The sequence below is a fragment of the Orycteropus afer genome, unplaced genomic scaffold (assembly GCF_000298275.1).
Source record: "Orycteropus afer afer isolate SDZICR_OR568_19922 unplaced genomic scaffold, OryAfe1.0 scaffold00487, whole genome shotgun sequence".
Lineage (NCBI taxonomy): Eukaryota > Metazoa > Chordata > Mammalia > Tubulidentata > Orycteropodidae > Orycteropus > Orycteropus afer.
In genome coordinates, this window is record NW_006922074.1 from 921,484 (window position 1) to 946,040 (window position 24,557).

The 24,557-nt window shown below is 45.3% G+C and overlaps 1 protein-coding gene across 1 annotated transcript in view; it reads right to left on the reverse strand.

Annotated features, from left to right (window-relative positions):
- ACACB (acetyl-CoA carboxylase beta) overlaps nucleotides 1-24,557 on the reverse strand; it is a 162,926-nt gene that overhangs the window by 78,988 nt on the left and 59,381 nt on the right. The window contains exons 13-21 of the mRNA XM_007954999.1: nucleotides 23,032-23,182; nucleotides 22,833-22,936; nucleotides 20,689-20,770; nucleotides 17,382-17,527; nucleotides 14,238-14,388; nucleotides 12,690-12,824; nucleotides 7,266-7,412; nucleotides 5,475-5,663; nucleotides 2,497-2,597 (exon numbers count right to left, since the gene is read on the reverse strand). Of these exons, the coding sequence (XP_007953190.1) occupies nucleotides 2,497-2,597; nucleotides 5,475-5,663; nucleotides 7,266-7,412; nucleotides 12,690-12,824; nucleotides 14,238-14,388; nucleotides 17,382-17,527; nucleotides 20,689-20,770; nucleotides 22,833-22,936; nucleotides 23,032-23,182 (1,206 nt within the window). The remainder of the gene's footprint in view (nucleotides 1-2,496; nucleotides 2,598-5,474; nucleotides 5,664-7,265; nucleotides 7,413-12,689; nucleotides 12,825-14,237; nucleotides 14,389-17,381; nucleotides 17,528-20,688; nucleotides 20,771-22,832; nucleotides 22,937-23,031; nucleotides 23,183-24,557) is intronic.

Sequence of the window (24,557 nt, forward strand, 5' to 3'; positions counted from 1 at the left end):
GGATGTTCCCAAGAACATTTCCTCTTCTAAATAATTTCTGAAGTCAGAGAATAAACTTCATTAAAAAATGTGACACTTAATTTTAGGGACACAGAGACCAGCTTACGTCCAGCATCACCAAATGGCAGCAAGACTGTGAAACACTCATTCATCCAAATGGGATCAAAATAACACAGCACAGATAGAGCTCTGATAGTTACACTCAGCACAGAAAAAACTGCAGGGAATTCAATAAATCTGTCATTGGTTCATTTCTTCTAGGTGTTTCCCTGAAGCTAAGGATGGGTTTAGGAGCTCCTGTGTGATGGGAAGAGTTAACACACTTGGCTGCTAACCAAGAGGTTAGAGACTGCAGTTCACCCAGGGGTACCCTGGAAGAAAGGCCTGACAATCTATTTCTGAAGCTATCAGCCACTGAAAACCCTATGGAGCACAGTGCTACTCTGACACATACAGCATCACCGTAAGTTGCAATCGATTCAACAGCAACTAGTACCAGTAAACAGTGGGTTTAAGGTCAGCTATCTAACACGGAAGTGTGATGGGGATGGACTCACCCTCCTAGCCATTGTTGTGAACTGTGAGAAACCACACTTCCCTGATTGCCCTATGGTACTGTCAGTGTAGTCCCCACGAGCTCGGGAGCTCCCTGGAAGGGGTTGCAAATCTACAGTCCTGTATTCCCGGCACCTATTATAGTTTCTGCCACATTGACTCATTCAAGTCTGAGAAGGCTTCCATTCTGTCTTTACCAGCAAAGCCTCTTGCTAGGTGAATTTTTCATGCCACATGGCGGTTCTTTCTATCTAAAATTAGAATAGTTCTCCAGCAGATTATGCTACTTGAACTAAAATGCAAATGATTCATCAACTCCCCTTTGCAAAGACCCTAAACACCACTCTGGACATTTCTAGAGTGCTTTACTGAGTATATGTGTCCCTGGATGGTGCAAATGATTAAGTGCAGGAACACCTTACCTTATTGTGCTTCACAGACAATGTGTTTTTTACAAACTGAAGATTGTGGCAACTGTGCATGAAGCAAGTCTATTGGCACCATTTTTCCAACAGCACATGTTCATTTCATTTCTCTGTGTCACATTTCAGTAATTCTCACAATATTTCAAGCTTTTTTTAATGCTGTTTTTTATTTCACACTTAATAGACTACAGTACAACTTTATATGCACTGGGAAAACAAAATATTTGTAACTTGCATTATTGTGATTTTTGCTTTACTGGGGTATTCTGGAACCAAACTCACAGTATCTCTGATGTATGCCTGTAAATGCACTTGGCTACTAACTGAGAGACTGGTGGTCCAAGTCTACCCTGAAGCATCTTGGAAGGAAGCCTGCCACTTTACTTCCAAAAACTCAGCCACTGAAAATCCTATGGAGCACAAGTCTACTCTGACACGCATAAGGTTGCCAGGACCCGAGATCAACCTGACGGCAGCTTGTCAAGTGGTTACCATGTATAAAGCCATTTCATCACATTGTCTCATAACCAAAGCTACCATTCATGTTAAGGATGGGTCAACACTGGGAAAAATTAATCCACGTACTACTCAAACTAACTTGCCTTGAGTTGTGTTTTTATTCTCATTTTACTGACTGTCAAACTGAGATTCACAGAAGTCAAGTACCTGGCCAGGGTTCTGTGGTTAGTAAGTGATAATGCATAATTAGGGCCTTCCAATACCACCCCCTACACACATTCACTTAGTTTGACCCTGCCTTTAAGAGAGACTCCTACGGGAAGAAGCCACTGGGCTACAGGACTGATAGCTCCCATAAAGAGCTGCCTTCTCAAACTTGAAAACAGAAGAATGGATGGTGCCTGGCTACCATTCCCAAACGTTGTGGTTGGGGACCTCACAGATGAGTCCTCATAGAAAGGGAGAAAATGTAGAATAGATTTTCAAATTTCCAAAGAATCCAGACTTATTGGACCACTTGAGGCTGGAGGAACCTCTGAGGGCATTACCCTGAGATAGTCTTCAAACCTTGAGCCAAAACTATGCCCTGAAGTCTGAAGTCATCTTTAAACAAAAATCTGCATTAGCTCAAAAACTAAAGAATAGCATCCTTAACTACTGTACTTTTTTAAGAAAAAAAAAAAAAAAAGATTATGACACCAAACAGACAACAGTAGCTCTACAACATAGACGAGAAGTTTAGGGGGCAGTGTGTCTAAACCAACAGGGTGAAACAAGAACAGAATAATGAGAATGTTGACACAGTATGAAGAATGTAACTACTGTGATGAGATAATTCATCACCTCAAAAAGAAACCCTGTTCATGTCCAATGTCACTGAACAACATACAGAAATTGTCAAATGGGAACATATTTTGATGTATACATATTTTCACCAAAAATTACATTAAAAAAAGAGAGAAAGAGAGTGAGAGAGAACCCTCCCCTGGCACCATGCTGGTGCAATAGGTGGGCTAATTCTGTTTGACGGCCATCCACAAGGAGGGCCGGGACTCACCTCTGTACCAGCTGCACAATGCTCTGGGTGTTCATGAAGAAGACCTCGCGGTCGGCCTTGCGCTGCAGAGTGGCTGCGTGGCAGTCTAGGATGGTGGCTATCTGGACAGGAAGACAGGACTGGCCACTCGACACACAAAGGTCACTTGAAGCACCCCCCACGGCTCCTATAGAGGCCTGTCCAAGGCTGATTTAGAGACCAGAAATTCTAGCCCCCTGGCCACCCAGTATTCATCCCAGCTGAGCTTGATGCCTGAGGAATTCAAGAGCTCATAACCACAACCATAACAGGAGGAAGTGTGCACATTCATATGATCAAACAAAAACCAAACCCACTGCCATCAAGTCTACTCTATTCTGACTCCAAGCAGGCCCTACAGGACAGAGGTGAACCCCACTGGGTTTACATGGCTGAGACCTTTACAGAAGGAGACTGCCTCATCTTTCTCCCACAGAGCAGCTGGCAGGTTTAAACTGCTGACCTTCTGGTTAGTTAGATCTTTTAACCACCATGCCACCAGAGCTCCTATTAAGATGACACCTGGGCACAAATAAAGATGGCTATGGGACAAGTATTGATTTGGGTGAAAAGAAGGGCAATGTACCAAATGTGAGTGATCAACATGGTGGCATTGAGGAAGAGGAAGACAGAGATGCACAGGAGGTACAGACAACAAAGATGAATCCTTTTGCACACACAGTACTGCATTGTCAGTGAAGACAAACATTGATATACAGGGGGATAGATGGGTAGACAGGCTGAATTACTAGGTATGTCTATGCAGGGGGGAATGTACCTGTGACCATGTATAAGGGTGGCAGACAATGTTTCTACAAGTGTATTTGTATGTTCTGTAAGAATTCCCAGGGTATAGTAGAGCTGGCAAGGGACAAGGTTGTAGTCACTTCTTAGCTACCCAGAGGGAGCGAACAGTTGGACCTGTGGCCTCGGGACCATGGTCACAGGGGACATAAGCTCAATTTGTATAACATACTACACAAAAACATTGTTCTACATCCTACTTTGATGAGTAGCAACTGTGATCTTAAAAGCATGCAAGCAGCCATCTAGAAGCAACGATGGGTCTCTCTTCATCCAGAACAAAGAAGAATGAAGAAAACCAAAGACACATGAAACAATTAGTCCAAGTGACTGGCACACCATGTGATCCTCGGCCTATATAACCATGAGACTAGAAGAACGAGATGGTGCCTGGCTACCACTGTCAACCACTTGGAGGGGATCTATGTAGGAGATCCTGGATAAAGTGGGAGAACAATGTGGAACAAAACTCAAAATCTTTTTTTTTTTTTAAAAAAAGGGACCAGGTTTGCTGGTCTGATAGAGCCTGATGGAACCACTGAGACTATGGCCCCTAGCTGCTCTTCAGATCTAGAATTCAGTTCACTCCCATGGCTTCCAGCCAAACAAAAGACAGGCATATGAGCTGAACATTTATAGTAGGTAGATATGCTCCTTGGAGAGATCAAGCAGGGAGACAGCTCAGGTGGCAGGAATGCATGGGAGGGAAGGACACAGAGAAGAGGTAACTATGGGGAGGAAGTGGGAGGGGATCTGTTGCACTGTGAGAAACTGCAGTCAATGTCATGAGACAAAGTGTTATGTGAACTGCTGTATGGAAAGTGAATTTCTTCTGCAAACTTTCACCCAAATCACAAAAAAAGAAGTTTAAAAACAACAATAATAATAATAAAAAGGATGGCTATGGGGAAAGAGACTCACAGCCCTGTTAGAATTGATTTGATGAGAGTGGGTTAGGGTTTTTTGGGTTATGTGGAAAAAGAAGGGGATTTCTAACCACATGAAAATGAGGATGGGGGCAGTGGGAAGTGTTCTGGTTTTTTAAATTTGGTTTAATGTATCAGTAAACTGTTTTTGGCAACAAAAATATTTTTAGAGGAAAAAATTCTGCATCAGTGACAAATCTCTGAAAGGTCCAGACATGTACTTCTCTTAACTGGGGTGCTCTCAGTTATTTTTGTAATTGCGATATAATTTACATACCACACTATGCCCCCTTTTAAAGGATACGATGTAGTGGTTTTTTAATACACTCAGTTAGGCAACACTGCCATGATCTAATTTTAGAACATTTTCAACACCCCAAAATGAAACCCTGTACCCATCAGCAGTCAGTCCCTATTCGCCCTGACCTCAGCCCCTGGCAACCATTACTGGGCTTTTGGTCTCTGGATTTGCCGACCACACACGTCATCGTACACTGTGGCCTTCTGTGTAGGGCTGCTTTCACTTAGCTTAGTGTTTTCAAAGTTCATCCATGTGGGAGCACATGTCAATATGGTTCCTTTCTTTGTGAGTCACATGCCATCTTCTAGAGCTGCTGACCTCCAGGAACAACCTGCACTCGGCTGACCTCTAGTTTCCCAAACCATGAGCGTGTCAACCAGACAAGGGTGGGACGATAAGCAGGGGCCCTGCAGATGCAAGCTATCTTTCAAACGCTGGACAAAAGCAACCACAAGCAGAAAAATGAACAAAATGAGGCCAATGTGGAATTCTTAGGAATGCTGTCCTACTCTGGAATGGTTGACATTCCCACATTCCCAAGATAATCACCTCACAAAAACCAGCTGGAGAGAATCAAACCTATAAACCAGTATGAAAAACTCATCATTTCCCCTGATTTAGCCAATTTTTCGGAAAATGCTCTCTCTCTGAAGCTACTGCTTACTCCTATTTTGAATCTGAGTTTTATGGTGTGAAGCCTAAAGACTGGTGATGTTTATCCAAGTATCCATTCCTTTGGAGACAATGCTGGGATTCTGCAGGGGAGGCTCGAAAGAGAACTCTCAGCCCCAGTGCTTGTGGCTGTGAGTGGGTCTCGGGAAGCTCACTGTAATCAAAGGCTGGGTCGCAAGACTCCTGTGAGCTGTGCTCTGAGGAGGACCCAGGCCCATAAGCACCTCAGCGGGACTAGGCAAGGGCAGGACACATACCTGCTGGCTGGGGAACTGGCACAGTACTGAGGTGATGTTGCTGGCATACTGGGCCATCACCCTGCGCACAGCCTTCTCCACGGGGACGGGGATGCGGCCCGACACGCTGGTCATGATGTCTTGTAGCTCCAACAGTGGCAGCGATGGGTGCCGGAGAGTCATCATGAGCTTCTGCACCCACTCCTTTACCTGTAGCAGGGACCATGGCATCATTCCTGGCCCTGCAGGGGCATAGGCATGACTACCCTCCACAATGCAACCCACCCAGGCCTCATGCACCCAAAGGTCTACACCCAGCAGTCTCTGGTACTGTCCAGGGTGGAATGCACCCAGCCTCTGGGCACAAGGGGACCCAGGAAATACTCAGCTTCCCCACACAAAAAGGGCTTGCCCCCCCACTCCACGCATCCAGACAGCCAACATGGAGTCAGGCACAACACAAGGCCCTAGGAGGAACTAACGCTTGGTGGACACTTCTTAATGCCAGGCACTATTCTAAGGTCTTCATTGGTTGTATTCTCATTTGATCCTCAGAAACTGCCCCTATGAAATACGTACAATTACTATTCTGATTCTACAGTTGAGGAAACTACAACAGAGAGGTTAATTAAGTTGCCCACAGTCACCTAACTAGTAAGAAGCAAAGCCAGGATGGAAATCCAAGTCTTTTAGTTCCAAGGACTCTTAGCACCTACACAATGGTATTGCAATAGCTGAAACGCCGATGGGATTTAAACGAGGATTACAATGGTGCCAAACCCGTAGGATGGTGCAACAAAAGTTGCAACCATAGCCATCACTAGACAGCACAGGATAGCGGTTGAGAACATCAGGGTTCAAATCCTAGCCTTGCCTCTTCATGTGTGAAAGAAGGCAAGTTTCTTAGCATTTCTGTGCCTCAGTTTTCTCACCTATAAAATGGTAATAACAGTTGCTATCTCATAAGCTGTTGTGAATATTAAATGACAATAAATTTTAAGTGCTTAGAATAGTAGCTGGCATGCATAGAACATGCTAGACAAGGCCTGGCTATTATCATCATCATCATCACCATGATGTGGTATTAAAAGATGGAATGAGATGAAGCACACAATGCTATTGTTAGTGAGGTCAAGTTCAGTGTCACGGGTATTTCACACAGGCCTCCGAGGTTGGGAACTTGTTTCTCTACAGAGTGAGCTGATGATGTGACCCTGGGGCAGTCAATGATGAATAGAGCTGTATTTTGAACAAAGTACATTCCTCTTATTCTCACGAAGAAGACTGACTCACACAGACGCCTTTTTTAATTTCCTACTTGAATAGTCTCAATCTGGAGCTGAACTGGACAACTAAACATGTAACTTTTTTTTTCATTTAAATGTGATTTTTACCCAGTTTATAATCAAAGAGAAAATGCATGCTGACATTTACAATCAGACTGAGTAGTGCCACAAGAACAGGTCCTTCACTAAGACAACTGTTGTTTCACTCACTCCTTGACCTGAACTGGAGACCCTGGATAGGGAAAACAGCCAAGGGCTTAACTGCTCACCAAGAGGTTGGTGGCTCAAATCCACCCAGAGGAGCCTCAGAAGACAGGCCTGGAGATCTACTTCCCAAAACCAGCCACTGAAATCCTCACGGAGCACACAGGTCTACTCTGACATACAAGGGGACACTGTGAGCCGAAACCAACTCAATGGCAATGCTGTGTTTATTTTTTCAGGTTTTGGCTTGTTTACTTGAATAAAAATCTCTGGTCCTTATGGAATAAATCCCTCTGACTCCACATGGACCCATATGACTCACCTTGATGCTGAAAATAGGTTCTGGGAGACAGTAGCCACTCATGACGTTGGTCAAGTTCTCCAGGACATTGTGGAACACCTGGTGCAGTTTCTCTCCAAGGATGGGCAGAGTAGGCTGGGTGGGGAGCTCTCCTGTGAACGGCTCGGCCTGGTGAGAGGCACAAAAACAAGAGATCAAGAAACTGTGGGATCCCCAGTGATACGGGATGAGGTGTGGAGCGAGGCTGGTCTACCAGTTAGCATGTTTAGAACAAAGCCTGAGAGAGCAGAAAATCGCATTGCCAAAATGAACCAATAAGAGCACATCCCAATGTATGTTTTCCAAATCACTCCCTTTGCAAACACCATAATATATTGTTTAGTACCTACTATAGATTCAATAGGAGCTCTGGTAGCATAGTGCCTAATGCACTTGACTGTAACCAGAAGGCTGGTGGTTCAAACCCACCAGCCACACCTCAGAAGGAAGGTCACTTCCATAGTGACACTGCCTCGGAAACCCAAGGAGGGGTCACTATGAGTCAGATCTGACTCGACAGCACATAACAACAACAACACAGATTCAACAGTGTTCCCCAGATAGGAGCTATAAACCCTAAACCCTTGTATCTGTGGATGGAATCCCATTTAGGAGTAACACTTTCTCAGTTACGTTAGTGAGACGTATCCATGTAGGGTGTATCACCTTTAAGATTTACAAAGTGGACTAAGCAGAGAGAAGGACTAAGTGCAACAGGAGAGAAAGATACACACCACATGAAGATCATTACGGAACGGAGGAACAGAAGCTGGAAAGATACAAGGACCTTCTCCCAGAGGCAACAGAGAGAGAACGCCTTCCCCTAGAGCCAGCACCCTGAATCAGACTCAGGACTCACAAACTGTGAGAAAATAACTTTCTGTTTGCTAAGCACCCACTTGTGGTGTTTCTGCTACAGCAGCTCTAGGGAGCTAAGATTTGCCCAGGTCAGTTTGGGGCGGTTTAGACTTTTCTGTTTGCTCTGCTCTGGAAACCAAATAATCTCCCTACTTACTCCCTTTATCTCGTTTTCTGGAGAATTCCAAGGATAAATATCTAGTAGGGTGAAAATTCATGAAAACCTCATACAAAGATACCTTATTTTGATAAATTATTAACATTTAACTTTAGATAACCAAATGAAAAATAAGTTTTGAGTATCTGACTTAAATACTCAATTGCCTGTTAACTCACTCTACAAATATACCCTTAGCATCTACTATGTACAGGGGGAGTCCCTGTGCAGTGTAAATGGTCAGTGTGCTCAGCGGCTAAAAAGTGTGGAGGTTCAAATCCACCCACCCAGAGGCACCTTGGAAGGCTGGCTGTCTACATCCAAAAATCAGCCACTGAAAACCCCATGGGGAAGAAACCAGTCTGCAGGGCTAATAGCCTACACAAGCCATGACCTCATCTACTCTGAGACCAGAAGGACTAGATGGTGCCCGGCTATCACTGCTGTTCTGATCAAGGCCACAATAGATGCACCGTGATAGCGTGGGAGAAAAACACAGAATAGTACCCAAATTCTTAAGAAGTCCAGATTTACTGGACCAGTTGAGATTAAGGACTCCCTGAGATTTTCACTCTGAGACATGCTTTAAACCTTGAACCGAAACTATCCTAAGGTTATCTTTTAGTGACATAACGGATTACACTGTTATTGCAGATAACAGATTGCCCAAAATAAAAGATACTACCTGCAAGTATAGTACTCCAGTAAAAAAAAGCATAATATGAGACCAGAAGGTCAACAATGACTCTAAAACAAAGATGAGAAGATAAGGAGGCAGGGAAACTAGAGCACTAGAAACGGAACAACTAGAATGCAATTAAACAGAATACTGACACATTGTGAAAGATGTCACTGAACAATTTGTGTAGAAACTGTCAAATAGGAACCAAATTTGCTGTGTAAACTTTCACCAAAAACACAATAAGCTATATTTCTAAAAAATAGAAAACCCTATGGTACACAGTTCTACTCTGACATACGTGGGGTCGTCATGAGTCGGAATTGACTGGACCACTGTTAGGTGTGAGGCACTGTACCCTGGAAGCTTGGGACATGCTGGTCTCCTGGCCTGGAATACGTGGTCTCCTGCCACCCGGCCCTGGGGGTTTCTCTGGCTCTTCAAGAGCTGACACAAGGGTCTCCTCTGTGATCCAACGCTCATTCCCAACCATGTCCCCAAAGCCTGCACCCACTGCTGAGTGACAAGTGCTTATTTGCCTCCTGTCTGCCTCGCGGGTGTGTACAAGCCTGCAGCACCTCAGTCTCCTTGACCAGACACAGGGAACGTTTGCTGGGAGGACTCAAAACCCAGGCACACACACCTTCCCAGAAATCCAGAGAGGTTTCAGCTGTGGGGACCCCCTAACGAGAGCAACACGGACAATGAGAAGAAAACACACAAAACTAACAGAACACTCCAGAGAAAAGAGACAAATGATTTTTTTAAATGTCTTTCCAGTTTTGCTCCAGGACAGATGTACCAGTTATTAAGAGGTTCAGACATTCAAACATACATAGCTCCCCATACACATGGAGGAGGCATAAACATCATTCAGGCACAAATGGCTATAGGCAAGCACTCAACCACCAGCCAAAAGACTGGCGGTTCAAATCCATCAGGAGGTGCCTAAGAAGACAGGCTAGTGGTCTGTTTCTGAAAGGTCACAGCCTTGAACACCCTATGGAGCAGTTTTACTCTGCACATGTGGGGTCTCCAGTAGTCGGAATCGACTCCACGGCAACTGACAACGCTAACACCATACCCCCAGCACCGTGGTAAGTACCAAGGACATAGCAGTGAACAAAGGTTGTCCTTAACCTCAGCAAACTCCCAGTCTAATGGCAAAACAAAACAAACACAATGAACAAGAATCTACCTGGAGGTCGCCCTTGAGCGTGAGTTCACCGTCACACATAGATAGTCTGGTCCATGCTCCACTGATCCCACCCATAGGATGCTGCCCCCATGGCACCTGTATGTCTGTCTATTCACCTAACAAATATTTATGGAGCGCCCATGATGCGTCAAACCCTGTGTGAGGCAGTGAGGATCTAGCTGTGATTGAGAGAGACAAAAAAGTACTGCCCAATGTTTACAATCCACCGAGGCCATGTGACTAACAACCATAGAGCAGTGATAGAGTCTGTTTGATGCTCACGAGTGTTGCAGGGGAAAATAAAGCAGGGCAGGAGGACAGGGAGTATGAGATGGGGCTGGTGAGAGAACACACGATCTTTAATAGGCCGGCCAAAAGAGAAGCCTCAGGAGACAGGGCAACTACATGTAGCGCACTATCCTGGGTGGGTCTCGAAACAGTAAAAGGACATTAGGTAGAAACTAAGGAAATTGAAATAAAGTATGAACTTTAGTTAATAATGACGCATCAATACTGATTGCTTAATTATGACAGAGGAGCCATAGTGGCTTAATGGTTAAGGAGCTTGGCTGCTAACAGAAAAGTTGGTGGTTCAAACTCACCAGCTGCTGTGAGAGAAAGATGTGGCAGCCTGCTTCAGTAAGGATTCAGAGACTTGGAAATCCTATAGGGCAGTTCTCCTTGTCCTCTAGGGGCACTGCAAGTTGGAATTGACTCAGAAGCAGTGGGTTTGATTTGGGCTTTGTTTCCGTAAAGATTTACAACCTTGGAAACCCCGTGGGGCAGTTCTACTCTGTGTAGTAAATTACTTAGTATGGCTTTTCTACCCATAAGTCATTGTAAACTCAGTGGTGGAATGAGCAACTGAGGAGCTCCTGATTGTAAATGTGATCTACCTGGGTTATTTCTGTTGGGCATGGCACAATGCAATGTTATGGGCAGCTCACTCTCAGGTGCTTAGAATTCTGTTGTTATGATTGGTTGGTTTGGCCACTCTGCCAAGCTCAAAAGGAGGCCTCCTAGAGACAGAACTCTCTCTGACTGCTGGTTGAGGAAGACGTACTGCTGAAAGAGACACGTACTCCTGAAAGAGACACATGCTGCTGGGAAAGAGACGCAAGAGACTCGCATTGCTGAGTAAGACACCAAGGGACAGGCACTGCTGGGAGAGAGACTGTGAAAGACTTGGCTGAGAGACGGTGGGCTGGGAGGGAGACTAAGCCTTTTTACCAGAACTCAAATTGTAGTCTGGTGCTTCCCTAATAAACCTCATAATCTGTGAGTTCTGTGTGGCCACTGCAGCGAATTATCGAACCCAGGAGAGAGGTGGTGGGTGCTTTGGGAGGAATGGTTGGAGAAAGGGCTGGAGGGAGGCAGCATGTCTGGCCTTTCAGGAATAGGCCTTGGGCTATTGATGGTGATTCTGTCTTCCTCTTGTGGGATTAGAGGAGGTCAGAACATGTGGCCTCCTTGTCCTTTGTGCAGTTTGATTTGGGCTTTGTTTCCCTAAAGATTTACAACCTTGGAAACCCGGTAGGGCAGTTCTACTCTGTCCTACAGGATTGCTGTGAGTCAGAATCGACTTGAAGGCAGTGGGTTTGGTAATTGTGAGAGATGTACTATCCTGATGTAAGATACTAATAATAAGAGAAACTGGGTGCTGGGTATATGACAACTCTCTGTACGATCTTTGTAATTTTTATGTGTATAAATCTAAAACTGCTCTAACGGTTTATTTAACAATAACAAAAAGGCAGTCAGGGATGGCCTCACTGGGGAGATGATATTTGAGTAAAGGTCAAAGGAGGTGAAAGGGCAAGCCCTGCAAATGTCTGAGGAAGGTCGTTCCAGGAGAGGGAACAAGTGTTAAGGTGGGAGGGGCCCAGTGGGCTCAGCTAAGCAGGCGAGAGAAGAGGGTGAAGCTAGATGAGCAAGCAGGGCACAACTCATTTGGGCCCTTGTAGGCTGTGCCTTCCTTACAAGAGACCCAGGTTCAACTCCTGGCCAATGCACCTCATGGGCAGCCATTACCCACCTGTCAGTAAGGGAACTGCATGTTGCTATGATGCTGAACAGGTTTCAATGCAGGTTCCAGACCAAGACAGACTAGCAAGAAAGGCCTGACAATCTATTTCCAAGAATCAGCCAATGCAAACCTTATGGATTGCAATGGTCCAGTCCACACCAACTATGAGTATGGCACAGGAACAGGCAGCACTGTGTTCCATTGTACACAGGACACCATAAGTCAGGGGCAAACTCCGTGACAGCTAACAACAAAAAGGCTGTCAAAAGAGCTTGAATTTTACGCTAAGTGGAAGAGTAAGGCACTGAGAGGACCTAGGCAAAGGGGGATGGGCTGCTTTGTTTTTCTGCACTGTGGCTGCTGGTTGCAGGTAGTCTAAAAGGGAGGGGTGGAGGCAAGACAACAGCTGGGAGTCTCAAGTCCCTGCTCCTCCAGGACATGGAGACATGGACCTGGCCAGCAGGGCAGTAGAGCCGGATGCCACATACCGGGTGTACTTTGGAAGGGTCATCGAGCTCCAGCCTGGCCACCACGCAACCCACTTCCAGCACAGCCCCAGGGAGCTTGATGTACTTCACTCGGCCACTCTCCTGCACGGTCAGGGTCATGATCATCTTCATCACCTGTTTTTCAGAAAGAAGAAATGAGACAGTGCTCGCCAGGACTGGCCTGTGGGTGTAATACTCAGCGTCATCCAGAAGTAGGTGCTCAGGACCAAAGACCGTGTCACTGAAATAAAATGAACCCCTGGGCAGAGTTCCAACGGCAAAGACAGCAAGAACGAGGATTCCTGGAAGCTTACTATGTGCCAGGCACAGTGCTTTCCAGGAATTAACTCGACCTTCAAAGCCAGCCCTGAGATAGGTATTTATTATCCATCCCCATTATACAGACTTGGAAACTGACATGAATTTCCAAAGCAAAGCCTCTGTCTTAGAAATACAGCAACAAATCACGTTATATAGGGTGTTCCTATACATGTTCTTAAAATGTAGTGTGTGAATCAAATGCTTTGTGAAAGGCTCCTCTCTTAAAGGCACCAAAAAACCTCACTGGGAAATCACTTTGTGAAATGAAGAATCTGCTTGCAATACAATCCTCAGCCCTTAACTTGCCTTCTCATGCATCTTGTTACATGGTGCCCACTACACACAGACTAGAGACAGTCAGTCAAGACCACATTGACTCTTACTTAGTGGTTCAAAGCCTGAGAGCCAGAGTAAGCCAAGCAGCCCCACCACACACATCACCCCTGTGGTTTCCAGCAAGTCCTTTTCCCTCACTTAACCTCAGTTTCCCCAACAGTAAAAATGGAGGATAATGACAGTACCACCTCATGGGCTCTTATAGTATTAAACAGGAGGAAGACCCCGGACAGAACAGGAGATCAATCCATGTTAGAGACTGCTGTTGCTCTATTTTCATTGCCATCAGCTATTTCCAAAAATACTACTGTCCTTGACAGCATGGAATGGAGTCTAGGTTTGGATCCTGACTTTGTGTGACCTCAGGCAAGTACCTTAGCCTGCCTGCATCTGGTGTCTTCAAGTGTAAAATGGGGATATTTGTGCCCACCTGATAGAGTTGCTGGGAAAATTAAAGAAAACAGGTAAAATGCTTAGGACAGTGCCTGACACGCAGTAACTACTTTGAATGTGTCGGCTTACTCCTCGGAAGGAAGATGGGGCAATCTACTTCCGTAGTGATACTGCCTCGGAAACCCAAGGAGGGGTCACTATGAGTCGGGTGCAACTTGACGGCACATAACAACAACAACAACATCATTCTTAATCAGTCCTTCCTTGTTCCCAGGAAGGTATGCATTTCGGAGCTTTCCCTTTGGATACAGGGAATTGGGGTTGAATCACACACTTGATCTGTTTGAGGAACTGGCAGACAGTGGGCCAAAGTGAGTGAGACCTCTGTTTTCTGGATACAGAAGCAATGCCACTGACTCTCTCTTGGGGAGGGGGTCAAGAGTGGCTGCAGGTCCCACACCCCTCAAGAGAGAACCCCAAGGGCTGCTCTGTAGTCACCTCCATCTCAGCATAGCTGCTCCCAGACTCAACACGGCCCCCGTCCTCCACCATGTACTGTATCAGCTTCCCAGCCGAGGGTGATCTCAGGACTGTCGGGTCGTTCTCCTTCTCAAACACACACGTCTTGTTGCCGATGGTGACTCGGTAACTGGGAGAGAGAGCAGGGCAGGAAGGTCAAGAAGGCCTACCAACCTAGTAAGCCCGAATCAGGCTTTTAGGAGTATTTTACATTGCCTAAAGGCAGCCATGAGTGCACTCTGTGGGGCTTCAGGGAGTCCATATTCCAAAATGGTGGCATTTAATAGCACAAAATCTCCTGGAACTAATAAGCAATTAATAATAAGCAATAACTAGGTTGCAGGATACAAGGTTAACATACAAAAGTGAAGTAGAACATATGGGGGCAGAGTCCTGAAAACTTGTTAGCCATAACCAAACACTTTGAGGAAATGAGTCACTGGGCTCGGGAACATTAAGGTCAACTGACATGATAGAGTCCACAAACACAATGTTCTATATCTTATTAAGGTATAATACTACCCTGAGATCAGAGATGGTGCCTGGCTACCACTACCAATTGCTCTGATCAGGATCATAGTAAAAGGTCCTGGATAGAGAGGAAGGAGGGAAAAAAAATGTAGAAGAAAATTCAAAGTCATAACAATGGCTGGTCTGATAGAAAATGATGGAACCCTCAAGTCTGTGGCCCTCACACAACCCTCAAACCTAGAAATGAACGTACCCCAAGGATCAAGTTTCAGCCAAACAACAGACAGGTCTATAGTGGTGTAGTGTCTAAGGCATTTTATTGCTAACCAGAAGGCTGGAGGTTCAAACCCACCAGCCACTCCTCAGAAGGAAGGCTGGGCAATCTGCTTTCATAGAGCTACCGCCTGGGAAACCCAAGGAGGGGTCACTGTGAATCGGATCTGACTCAACAGCAGTGTGTATACAGTGAATGGTAACACCAGGAAAGAACTTACTCCTCAGTACAGTCAACCATATGAAACCAAAAGGGCACCAACTACCCCAAAAGAAAGGAAAAATAGAAACGGGGAACCCAGGGAGAAAATGGGAAGAGTGCTGAAGGATTGCAACTCATGTCATTAAACAAAATGTATAGAAATTGTTGAGTGGAAAATCTATTTGCTCTGTAAACATTCACCTAAACTGCAATTTTAAAAAAGAAGCCATTGTTAATGGGCAACCAAACCAAAACCGAACTCACTGCCATTGAGTTGATTCCAACTCATAGCAGTCCCATTGGGTTTCCAAGGCTATAAATCTTTACAGAAGCAGACTGCCTCATCTTTCTTCCACAGAGTAGCTGGTGGGTTTGAACCACCAACCTTTTGGTTAACAGCCAACTGTCTTAACCAATGCATCACCAGAGTTCTCTTCAAAGGCACCAGCAATGAGCAATTAGAATTTAGAGTTAACAGCACATCCTTCGCATTACCACCAAAATAAATAAATACTTAAGTAAAACGCTAATGAAATACGTGTAAGATCTGTATGAAGAAAACTACAAAACTGATGAAAGAAAGCAAATACCTAAATAAATGGAGAGACAGTCCATGTTCATGGACAGGAAGACTTACTACTGTAAAGATGTCAGTTCTACCCAGGATGATCGTAATTGAACGTAATCTCAATCTAAATCCTAGTAATTTATTTTGGAGATACTGACAAACTGACCCTTAAGTTTATGTGGAAAGAGAAAAGACCCAGAATAGGCAACATGACACTAAAGAAGATCAGACCTAGAGGACTGACACCACCTGCCTTACTAGCACTGGACCCACTTGGTTCCCTGTTCAGTGTGTGGAGTGAACTGAGAGTGACAGAAGTTAGAAGACAAACACTCTAAAGGGTCCTCCTACCTATAAAGTACCTATTTTGGGATATAAGATAGCAAGTAATGCAGGAATATTTATCACAACAGTATCTGTGATAACAACAACAATTAGAATCAAACTAACTAACCAATATCTTTGCAATGAAATAGCTTAGACCTACACTGTCCAATAAGGTAGCTCCTAGCCACATTCTCCTACAGTGAGGAAGACAGTATGGTATTGGCAAAAGAAGAGACAAAGAGATCAATGGAACAGAATAGAGAGCCCAGAAACACCCACATGAGTACACTTATAACCTTGACAGTTATCACAGAGATATTGAGTGAGTTGGGTGAGACAAGGATGTGACCCTTTTCTGGCAGAAAGCTAGTCTCTTTTGTTGACATAATTCCAACCAGCCCCCACACAATATCATTCAATATTTACTGACTGAAAATGTTCATCTTATAACTGAACTGGGGAAAGCATGCCCCACTGGTGGGGCATATGATATAATCTTGAATATTTTTGTAGATAATATTCACAGCTTAAAAGGAGTAGGACAATTCTCTGGTATGAAACAAATCGACCTTCCTCCAAAGCATCAAGGATTGGGAAAGGATGGAGTCTCACTTTCTAATAGGAGGTCTCTCAGGCACAATGGACGCCTCGGGCATCAGCTCATTCTCCTTGGCTGGGACCTGTGCTACCCAGTCTACGAGGCCCAGCGGCGTCCCCTTCAGTCTATGTGCCATCTCAGAAAGCCTGGCCAGACACACTGGGACTGGAGGGTTTCTGGGGCCCACTGTGTGATGCCCCCTGCTAAATGCGACCACAGCATCCTGTATCTCTCCCATCAAGGTGCATGGAGACCTTCCTGCCACTGTCCACTTGTCTAGTGGGTCAGCTATAAGCTCTCTGAGCAGTGACTGTGGTGTTATCCCAACACCAAGCCCAGCATCTGATAAACAGCCACTGTATTAACTGGACAGATGCGTTAGGCCTGTCAGAGACGGTGTGGACACTGCACCTCATAAGCAGAAGAGCTGGCAATCACGCCCTATTCAGCTCTAACTCCCTCCATGTGACTAGACAAGCACCTCCTGAGAGTCTTCCACAGATGTCCATCACAGAATGAATTCCAGTAGAGGGACTAATCTCCCCATGTGCCCCAGAATTAACCACAGAAGGTATCTAACCTAAGATCCTAGGGCCCTGCACACACTCCAGCTTTGTATTTTCACCTCTCGCAAGAGGAGGTGGCTCTGCGTGCCAGCCCTGGTGGGACCGGCGCTACTCATACCTATCGACCTCTTCTTTCATGTAGGTAGTGTAGCTGTTTCCGTTGTAAGACAGCAGCAGCCCACCATCGTTCAGCCGGTGTGCATCGATCTCGATGTGACAGCCATTCATGATGAGCACAAACATGGTCAGAGACTGCCGGGCCACCTGTGGGGACAGGCTCAATGCTACCCTCTGGGTGTAGGAGCCCTGCTGGTCCCTGGGCTTCTAGAGCTCCTTCTGGCCCCTCTACTAGCAGAATGGCGAGCTGCCCACTGCAGGAATGCTGGAATGGACACTGCTACCTCTCAGCCTCTGCCCTTAGTCACCCCACAAGAGCAGCCTACACAGCTAGAGACCCTGGAGTTGGTGAGCTGCACTGCCCATGGGAAGGCTGATGGCCAGAGATGTGGTGCCAGCCCCGCCATCGCCCACTGACTCAGGGGCTGAGGGATTTCCTCCTGATTCCTGTCTCCTACCATTAGTCCACCTCCGTGTGTACCAGGGAGGGAGGTCTCTGCATGAGGCAACCCTGGCCGCTCTGCCAGTGGCCTGGAAGGAGACCAGGCCCTGTTCTCCAGACCCAGCTCTGTCCTAAGAGATTTGGGAGGGAAGTGAGAGGTTTACATGGTCAGGGCTCTCAGTCTCATTTCAATCTAGTTGGAGCACTGGCCCCAGTTGGTTCTCCGTTCAGTGTATGAGAGTGTGATAGGAATTAGAAAACAAACACTCCAAAGGGCCCTTTTCTGACTCATAGCAACCCAGTGTGACAGAACATTACTGCCCCATGGGGTGTAGGCTGTCATCTTTATGGAAGTAGATGGCCAGGTCTTTCTCCCATGGAGTGGCTGGTGGGTTCAAACCATCAACTTTTCAGTTTGTGGTTGAGCACTTAACCCCTACACCACCAGGGCTCTTCTAAAGGGCCCTACAACCTGTATGATACATATTTTGGGACACAAGATAACAATAAATAGAAGAACAGTTACCTCAACATTATTTATGCTAACAATAAAAATTAGAATTAAACTAACAACACTGCAATGAACACTCCAGATTCACACTGTCCAAAACGGTAGCCCCTAGCCACATGCGGCTACTTAAATTTAAATTAATTAAAATAAAATTTAAAAGTCAGTTCCTCAGTCACACTAGCCACATATTTCAAGTGCTCAATTGATACAGGTGTCGAGTGGCTACTTTACTAGAGAGCGTAGCTATGGAACATCACTGGAGAGAGTCCTACTGGACAGTGCTGCCCAGGCACGAACTGACATTAAAGAAAAATTATTAACAACACATGGACAGTTTATGCTAGAAAAACATCAAGGCAGTAAAACTGTATCTGCACATGGTCTCATGCATTGGGGGGGAAATGACAACTCTAAAGAGATCTGCTCAAACATTAACACGGGACACCTCTGGGAGTCAACACCTGGTGGATTTGTTTTCTGATTCTGTATGCTGGTTTGGATAAGGACATCAACATCATGCTTGGTAAAGTAGAAGGTGAGAGAAAAAGGGGGAGACTCTCAACAAGACAGACTGGCACAGTGGCTGTGAAGATGAACTCAAGCACAGTAATAATTGTGGGGATGGCATGCATAGGATTGGGCAGTGTTTTATTCTGTTGGACACAGAGTTTCTATAAGTCACATCAACTCGATCAATACCTAATGACACACTGGTCTGAAATTCTGAAATTTTCTACTATGAGCATCTACATTTAAAATTGAGTTTAATATGCAACGCTAAAGAATAATGTAGAATCTGCAAAACACCGCATAACGTGGATGAACTTGGAGGACATTATGCTGAGCGAAATAAGTCAGTCACAAAAGGACAAATATTGTATTAGTCCGTTATTGTGAAAGTTAAGGAAAGGTTTATATATTGGAGGACATTTTCTTTGTTGGTTACCAGGGGTGGGAGGGAAGGGGAGGGAATGCTGTTAGATAGATAGAGATAAATATTGATTTGGGTGAAGAGAAGGGCAATGTACCAAATGTGAGTGACCAATATGGCAGCATTGAGGATGAGAAAGACAGAGAGAGTTACATGGGCAGTACAAACAACAAATATGAACCCCTTTGTAAATACAATACTGAGTTGTCAATGAAAGCAAACATGGGTATAGGGACGGATAGATGGGTGAACAAGCTAAACAATTATGTATGTCTAAATGGAGAGTGTATCCAAGATCATATACAGGGTTGGCAGACAATGGGCCTCTCGAAGAGTATGAAGGGATGGACACTGGGAGGAGGTAACTATGGGGAGGAAGTGGGAGGGGAGCTGCTGCATTGTAAATTTTGGTCAATGACATGAGACAAAGTATATGTGAACTGCTATATGAAAAGTGAATTTACTCTGTAAATCTTCACCCAAATCCTAATAAAAAAAAAAAAAAAATTGAGTTTAATGGTGGCAGAATGATCTGGAAAAGAAGAGAGTGGTTGCCTCACCTGAAAAATGTAACCAGTGAATTATACATGTAGAAACTGCTGAGATGTATATGTTTTGCTATGTATATTTTCACCACATTAAATAAAGTTAAAAAATAAAATAAAATTGAGTAGGGGGACCCAGGTCCCCAAAGGTAGCCAAGAAGCATTGGGCCAAAGGGGGAATGGTTTCAGAGCATGTCTCCATGGTCAACACCATTTGGCTGAACCAATCCTAAAAAATCTTCAAAACCAAGAATTCACTATGTGCTCAGCTATAAAAACTAAGAGAAAACAAAAATTCTGCATTGGAGGCAGACTCGAATCTGTCCTCTTTGCCCTTAATGTGAGGCTGGGAAGAGCTTGGCAGGGCTGGGTTTGCTGGGGATACTTTGCTTCCCTAGCTGCAGTGGAACCCAGGGTATTGGCATCAGGGCTTGCTCATCCCGACATGGGACTCAGGCCCTGTGCTGTGCCCATACATCCCTGATGTTCTCTGACACTCTTGGCTTGGATTGCCACTGGAAGGCCCAGGAAGGCAAACTAGGCACTTCTGATTGCCACCAGGTGGCCCAGGAAGGGTAACTAGATACTTGCAACAGTGGAGAGCAACTCTCAGTGAGCTCTGGGGATTCCAGAGGTGGACCAGGGAAGAGACCCAAAACCCCATGTGGATTCTTGACCCAGAGATGCATATTATTCAGCCTTTATGTTCCAACACCCACGTGTTTAGGTTTCAAGGTCATGGGGCTGTCTGCAAAGCCCTGGGAAACATGAGTCCTCAGACCCATGTATGAGAAATGCCTCTCCAGGAATGGGTCCTGGAAGAGATCAACAACTCCAACCTCCAAGGTTGGAGACATCAGAGAAACACTTGCCCCGTACCTTGAGAATATACTTAATGCCTCCATAAATTAACTCCACATCCACAATGTTCAGTAGAGAATCCGCTGGGAGAACCTGGCCCCTGAAAAAGAAGACATGCCTATTGTCACCTTGGGAAGGACTGAGAACTCTGCGGCCTTCACTCTGATTGAAAAAAATCACCCAGCTCTCTGCTTTCCTAAGTACCAAGGACTGCACTGTGCTATAGAAGCTAAATCTGATTAAAAGACAGGGAATTAAACTGAAAACAGGTATTGGCCATGATGGAGAGATATTGGAGACCTCATCCATTGCTGGGGGGATTGTAAAATGGTACAGCTGCTACAGAAAAGTTTAGAAGTTCCTCAAAAAGTTAAACATACAACCACCGTATGATCCACCAATACTCCTAGGTATATAGTCAAAAGGTGGAGACAGGCTAAACGTCCATCAATAGCTGAACAGATAAACAACACATGGTACAAACGTTCACTGGACTGTCACTCAGCCATAAAGAGAAACGAAGTTGTGATACACCCTACAGCAGGGATGAACACTAAAAACATCATGCTGAGTGAAAAAAGTTAGTCACAAAAGAGTATATATTATATGATCCTGCTTATATGAAGTATCTAGACCAGGTACATGTTTAGGGACCAAAGTTTATTAGCAGTTAGCAGGGGCAGGCAGGAGGGAGGGGAAAGGAAGACACAATGCTTAGGGGACACCAAGCTTCTGTTAAGGGGGCTGGTTGGACATATGAGGAACATAATTAATATCAGTGAATTACATGTGAAGACTGTTGAAATGGTAAATGTTTTGTTACATATATTTCACCACGCACACACATACACACATAGGCCAGGAACATGGAAAATCCCAAGGAAGTGGACATTTCTTAGAACTTAAGGAAACAGCAGCTGCTGAAGGAAATGAAATTTTAAAAAGGAAGAAAAGTTCGTAACAGTTCTTCTCAGGACGACTCCATTCACAGGCATTTGATGAAAGAGCCAAGGGCACAGGCTCATTCAACGCCATTCAGGAACCTGATAACCAGGAGCTGAAAACTTCAATCCTTTTCTTTTCCTTTATGCATTTGATTGCCCAACCCAGTGGCTCTCAGCTGGGGGTGACTGTGGCCCCCAGGGGACATATGCAATGTCTGGAGAGATGTATTTGGCAGTCGTGACTTGTGAGGAGGGGGTGCTATTGGCATCAATAGCAGAGACCAGAGATAATGCTCAACCTTCTACTGTGCCCAAGGCAGCCTCCCCACACCACTTTTGCTGGTTGATAGAGCCTGGGGGAACCACTGAGACTATGGCCCCTAGCTGCCCTTCAGGTCTGGAATTGAACCCATACCTGGGGCTTCCAGCCAAATAAAAGACAGGCATATGAGCTGAACGTTAACCTGAGATAGATACACTCCTTGGAGAGAACAATCATGGGAAAAAGAAGGGCTGTGTATGCACAGGGAGAAAGCTGAGGGGGCAGGAATGCATGGAGGGATGGACACAGGGAAGAGGTAACTATGGGGAGGAAGTGGGGGGGAGCTGTTACATTGTGGTAAATTGTGGTCAATGTCATGAGACAAAGTATATGTGAATTGCTGTATGGAAAGCGTATTTGCTCTGTAAATTTTCACCCAAATCACAATTTAAAAAAAAAAAAAAAACAGCCTCCCCCCACCAGGAATGACTCTGTCCACACTCTCAACTGTGAGGCTGGAAATGTGTACTATCCTAACAGGGAGCTCCTGGTCACTTTCCACTCTAATCCACTTCACTAGTCACCTTCTAAGTCAGGTGAGGGTCTGGGAAAGCAACCACTGCCACTTTGCTAAGCCACTTTGCTTATCAAATCCACCTCCTTCAAGTGTGAACACTCGTGTGTTAGGACATAACTTATACAAGTCAGCATGAATCTGCAGATGACTGCTGATGACCACTGCCTTGGCCTTGAGATCCCACCCCCCAATCTTCCACCTACGTCTCCCTATCCCTCTATCCCCCACTTTCAAGGGATTCCACAGGGACAAGCATGCAGGAGGGCTTCACCAATTGCCTGGTGACTGATCTGCACCTAAATAAAGCACGTTCTGCCTTTGTGTAGCCGTGCACCTGACACCTAAGTAAGAGGGGGAAAGAGTCACCCACACGCCCTACCTTTCCAGTGAGTGTAAGAAATCGGTCATGCAGGTTCTGAACATCGCATCTGCCACATTCAAGGCTCCGCACACCACCCCAAGCATGACATCCGGCTTCTCGGCCTGGGAAAGACTGTGCTTCAGTACCCGTGGCAACCACATCCCTCAGGGAGCCAAGGTCCTCACAACCTGGCGTGGAGCCACATGCAGTCTCCTACCTGCACTTTCTGGGCGATGAGGTGGTCCAACCACCCGGTGTCGATGTCATTGTTCTGGAAGCTCTCGGTCTCCAAAAGGTTAATGAGATACTCCACAGTGGTCCTGAAGTCTCCCCGGATGGACAGTTCCTTCAGAGCCACCACCATGTTCCTTGAGGGAAAAGGCACATTTTTCCAAGTTACTGTATGCATTAACAGACCTCCCCCAATTGTTTCTATGCTGATTTGGTTCTTAGAGAGAGCCAGAAGAGCCCTGCAGTTAAGGAAGGGCACTGAGACAGATGCCTGGGTGGTGACCTCAGCTCCCCATTTATTGGCTATGTCATCTTGGGCAAGTGACTTCACTGCTCTGGGTCTCCGTTTCTTGATCTGGAAAAGGGGGCAATAACCTCACCTTCACGTGGGTATTTGAGGATTCAAATGAGACAATTCATATACAACACATGGTAACTGGGCAATAAATGTTAGCAGCTATGAATATGATGAATTACCATTATTCCAATTATTGTTAACCAGCACCAGTCACTCTCTCTCTCCCATCTAACCTATTCAAATCTCCCATGTCCCCAGAGCTGCTGTTACCCTTTGCTGGCCATGCAGCTACTCTGCCAAGTGGGTACAGGATGCACCTGTGAATAGGAAACACTGCTATCTGCACCACCACCCCAGTGGCATGGAGATCACCAGCTAGCATATGCTTGGCTGGTAACTAACTATTACCTCCAACCCCAGAGATGCCCAGTCCAAAGAGCTGACATCTCCATTATCTATGAAATCACAGTGAGAGTGTTTTGGGAGAAAATGCATCAAAGAAAGGCAAGATGTTACAATACATCTCTTCCTGGGAGCAGGAAGCATTCACACCTGTTACAAACTCCTATGTGTCGAAGTCTCTATGGACAAGAGACCAAATTGACCACAGCAACTTGGAAGTTGAGAAAGGAACCTTAGGAGGCAGTGAGTTTATTACAGTGAGGGAGTAACTCAGAAAAGGAGGGTGAGAATGGCTGCGTTGTAAGCAGGGTAATCCATGTCACTGAGTTACACATGGAGAAACTGCTGAACTAGAGCTATGTTCTGATGTGTATATTCTCAACAACAACAAAAGTAAAACAAATTCTTAAAGAAGGAGAAAGTGTGTTTCTACGTGGTGTCAGCAGGTGTGAGGAAGGAACAATTACTGACCTTTGGGGCAAGATGGTCAAACGAGGGGTCAAAGGATATGGAAAGTCAGCTGTGGGGACCTTAACTCTGGACCTGAGAGTTAAGCCATTGGACTCTCTCTTAAGCCATTGGTGACCAATTTATCCCTGTTGGTTTAGGACTTTCCCAGTTTTAGCACCAAAAAGTTCTATATATCTGACAAGTATTGTATTAGTCCACTACTGCAAAAAGTCAAGGTAGGAAGAATAATGTGGAGTCTACAAAACACCACCTAATATGGATGAACTTGCAGGACATTATGCTGAGTGAAATAAAGTCAGTCACAGAAGGACAAATATAGTATTAGTTCATTGTTGTGGAGC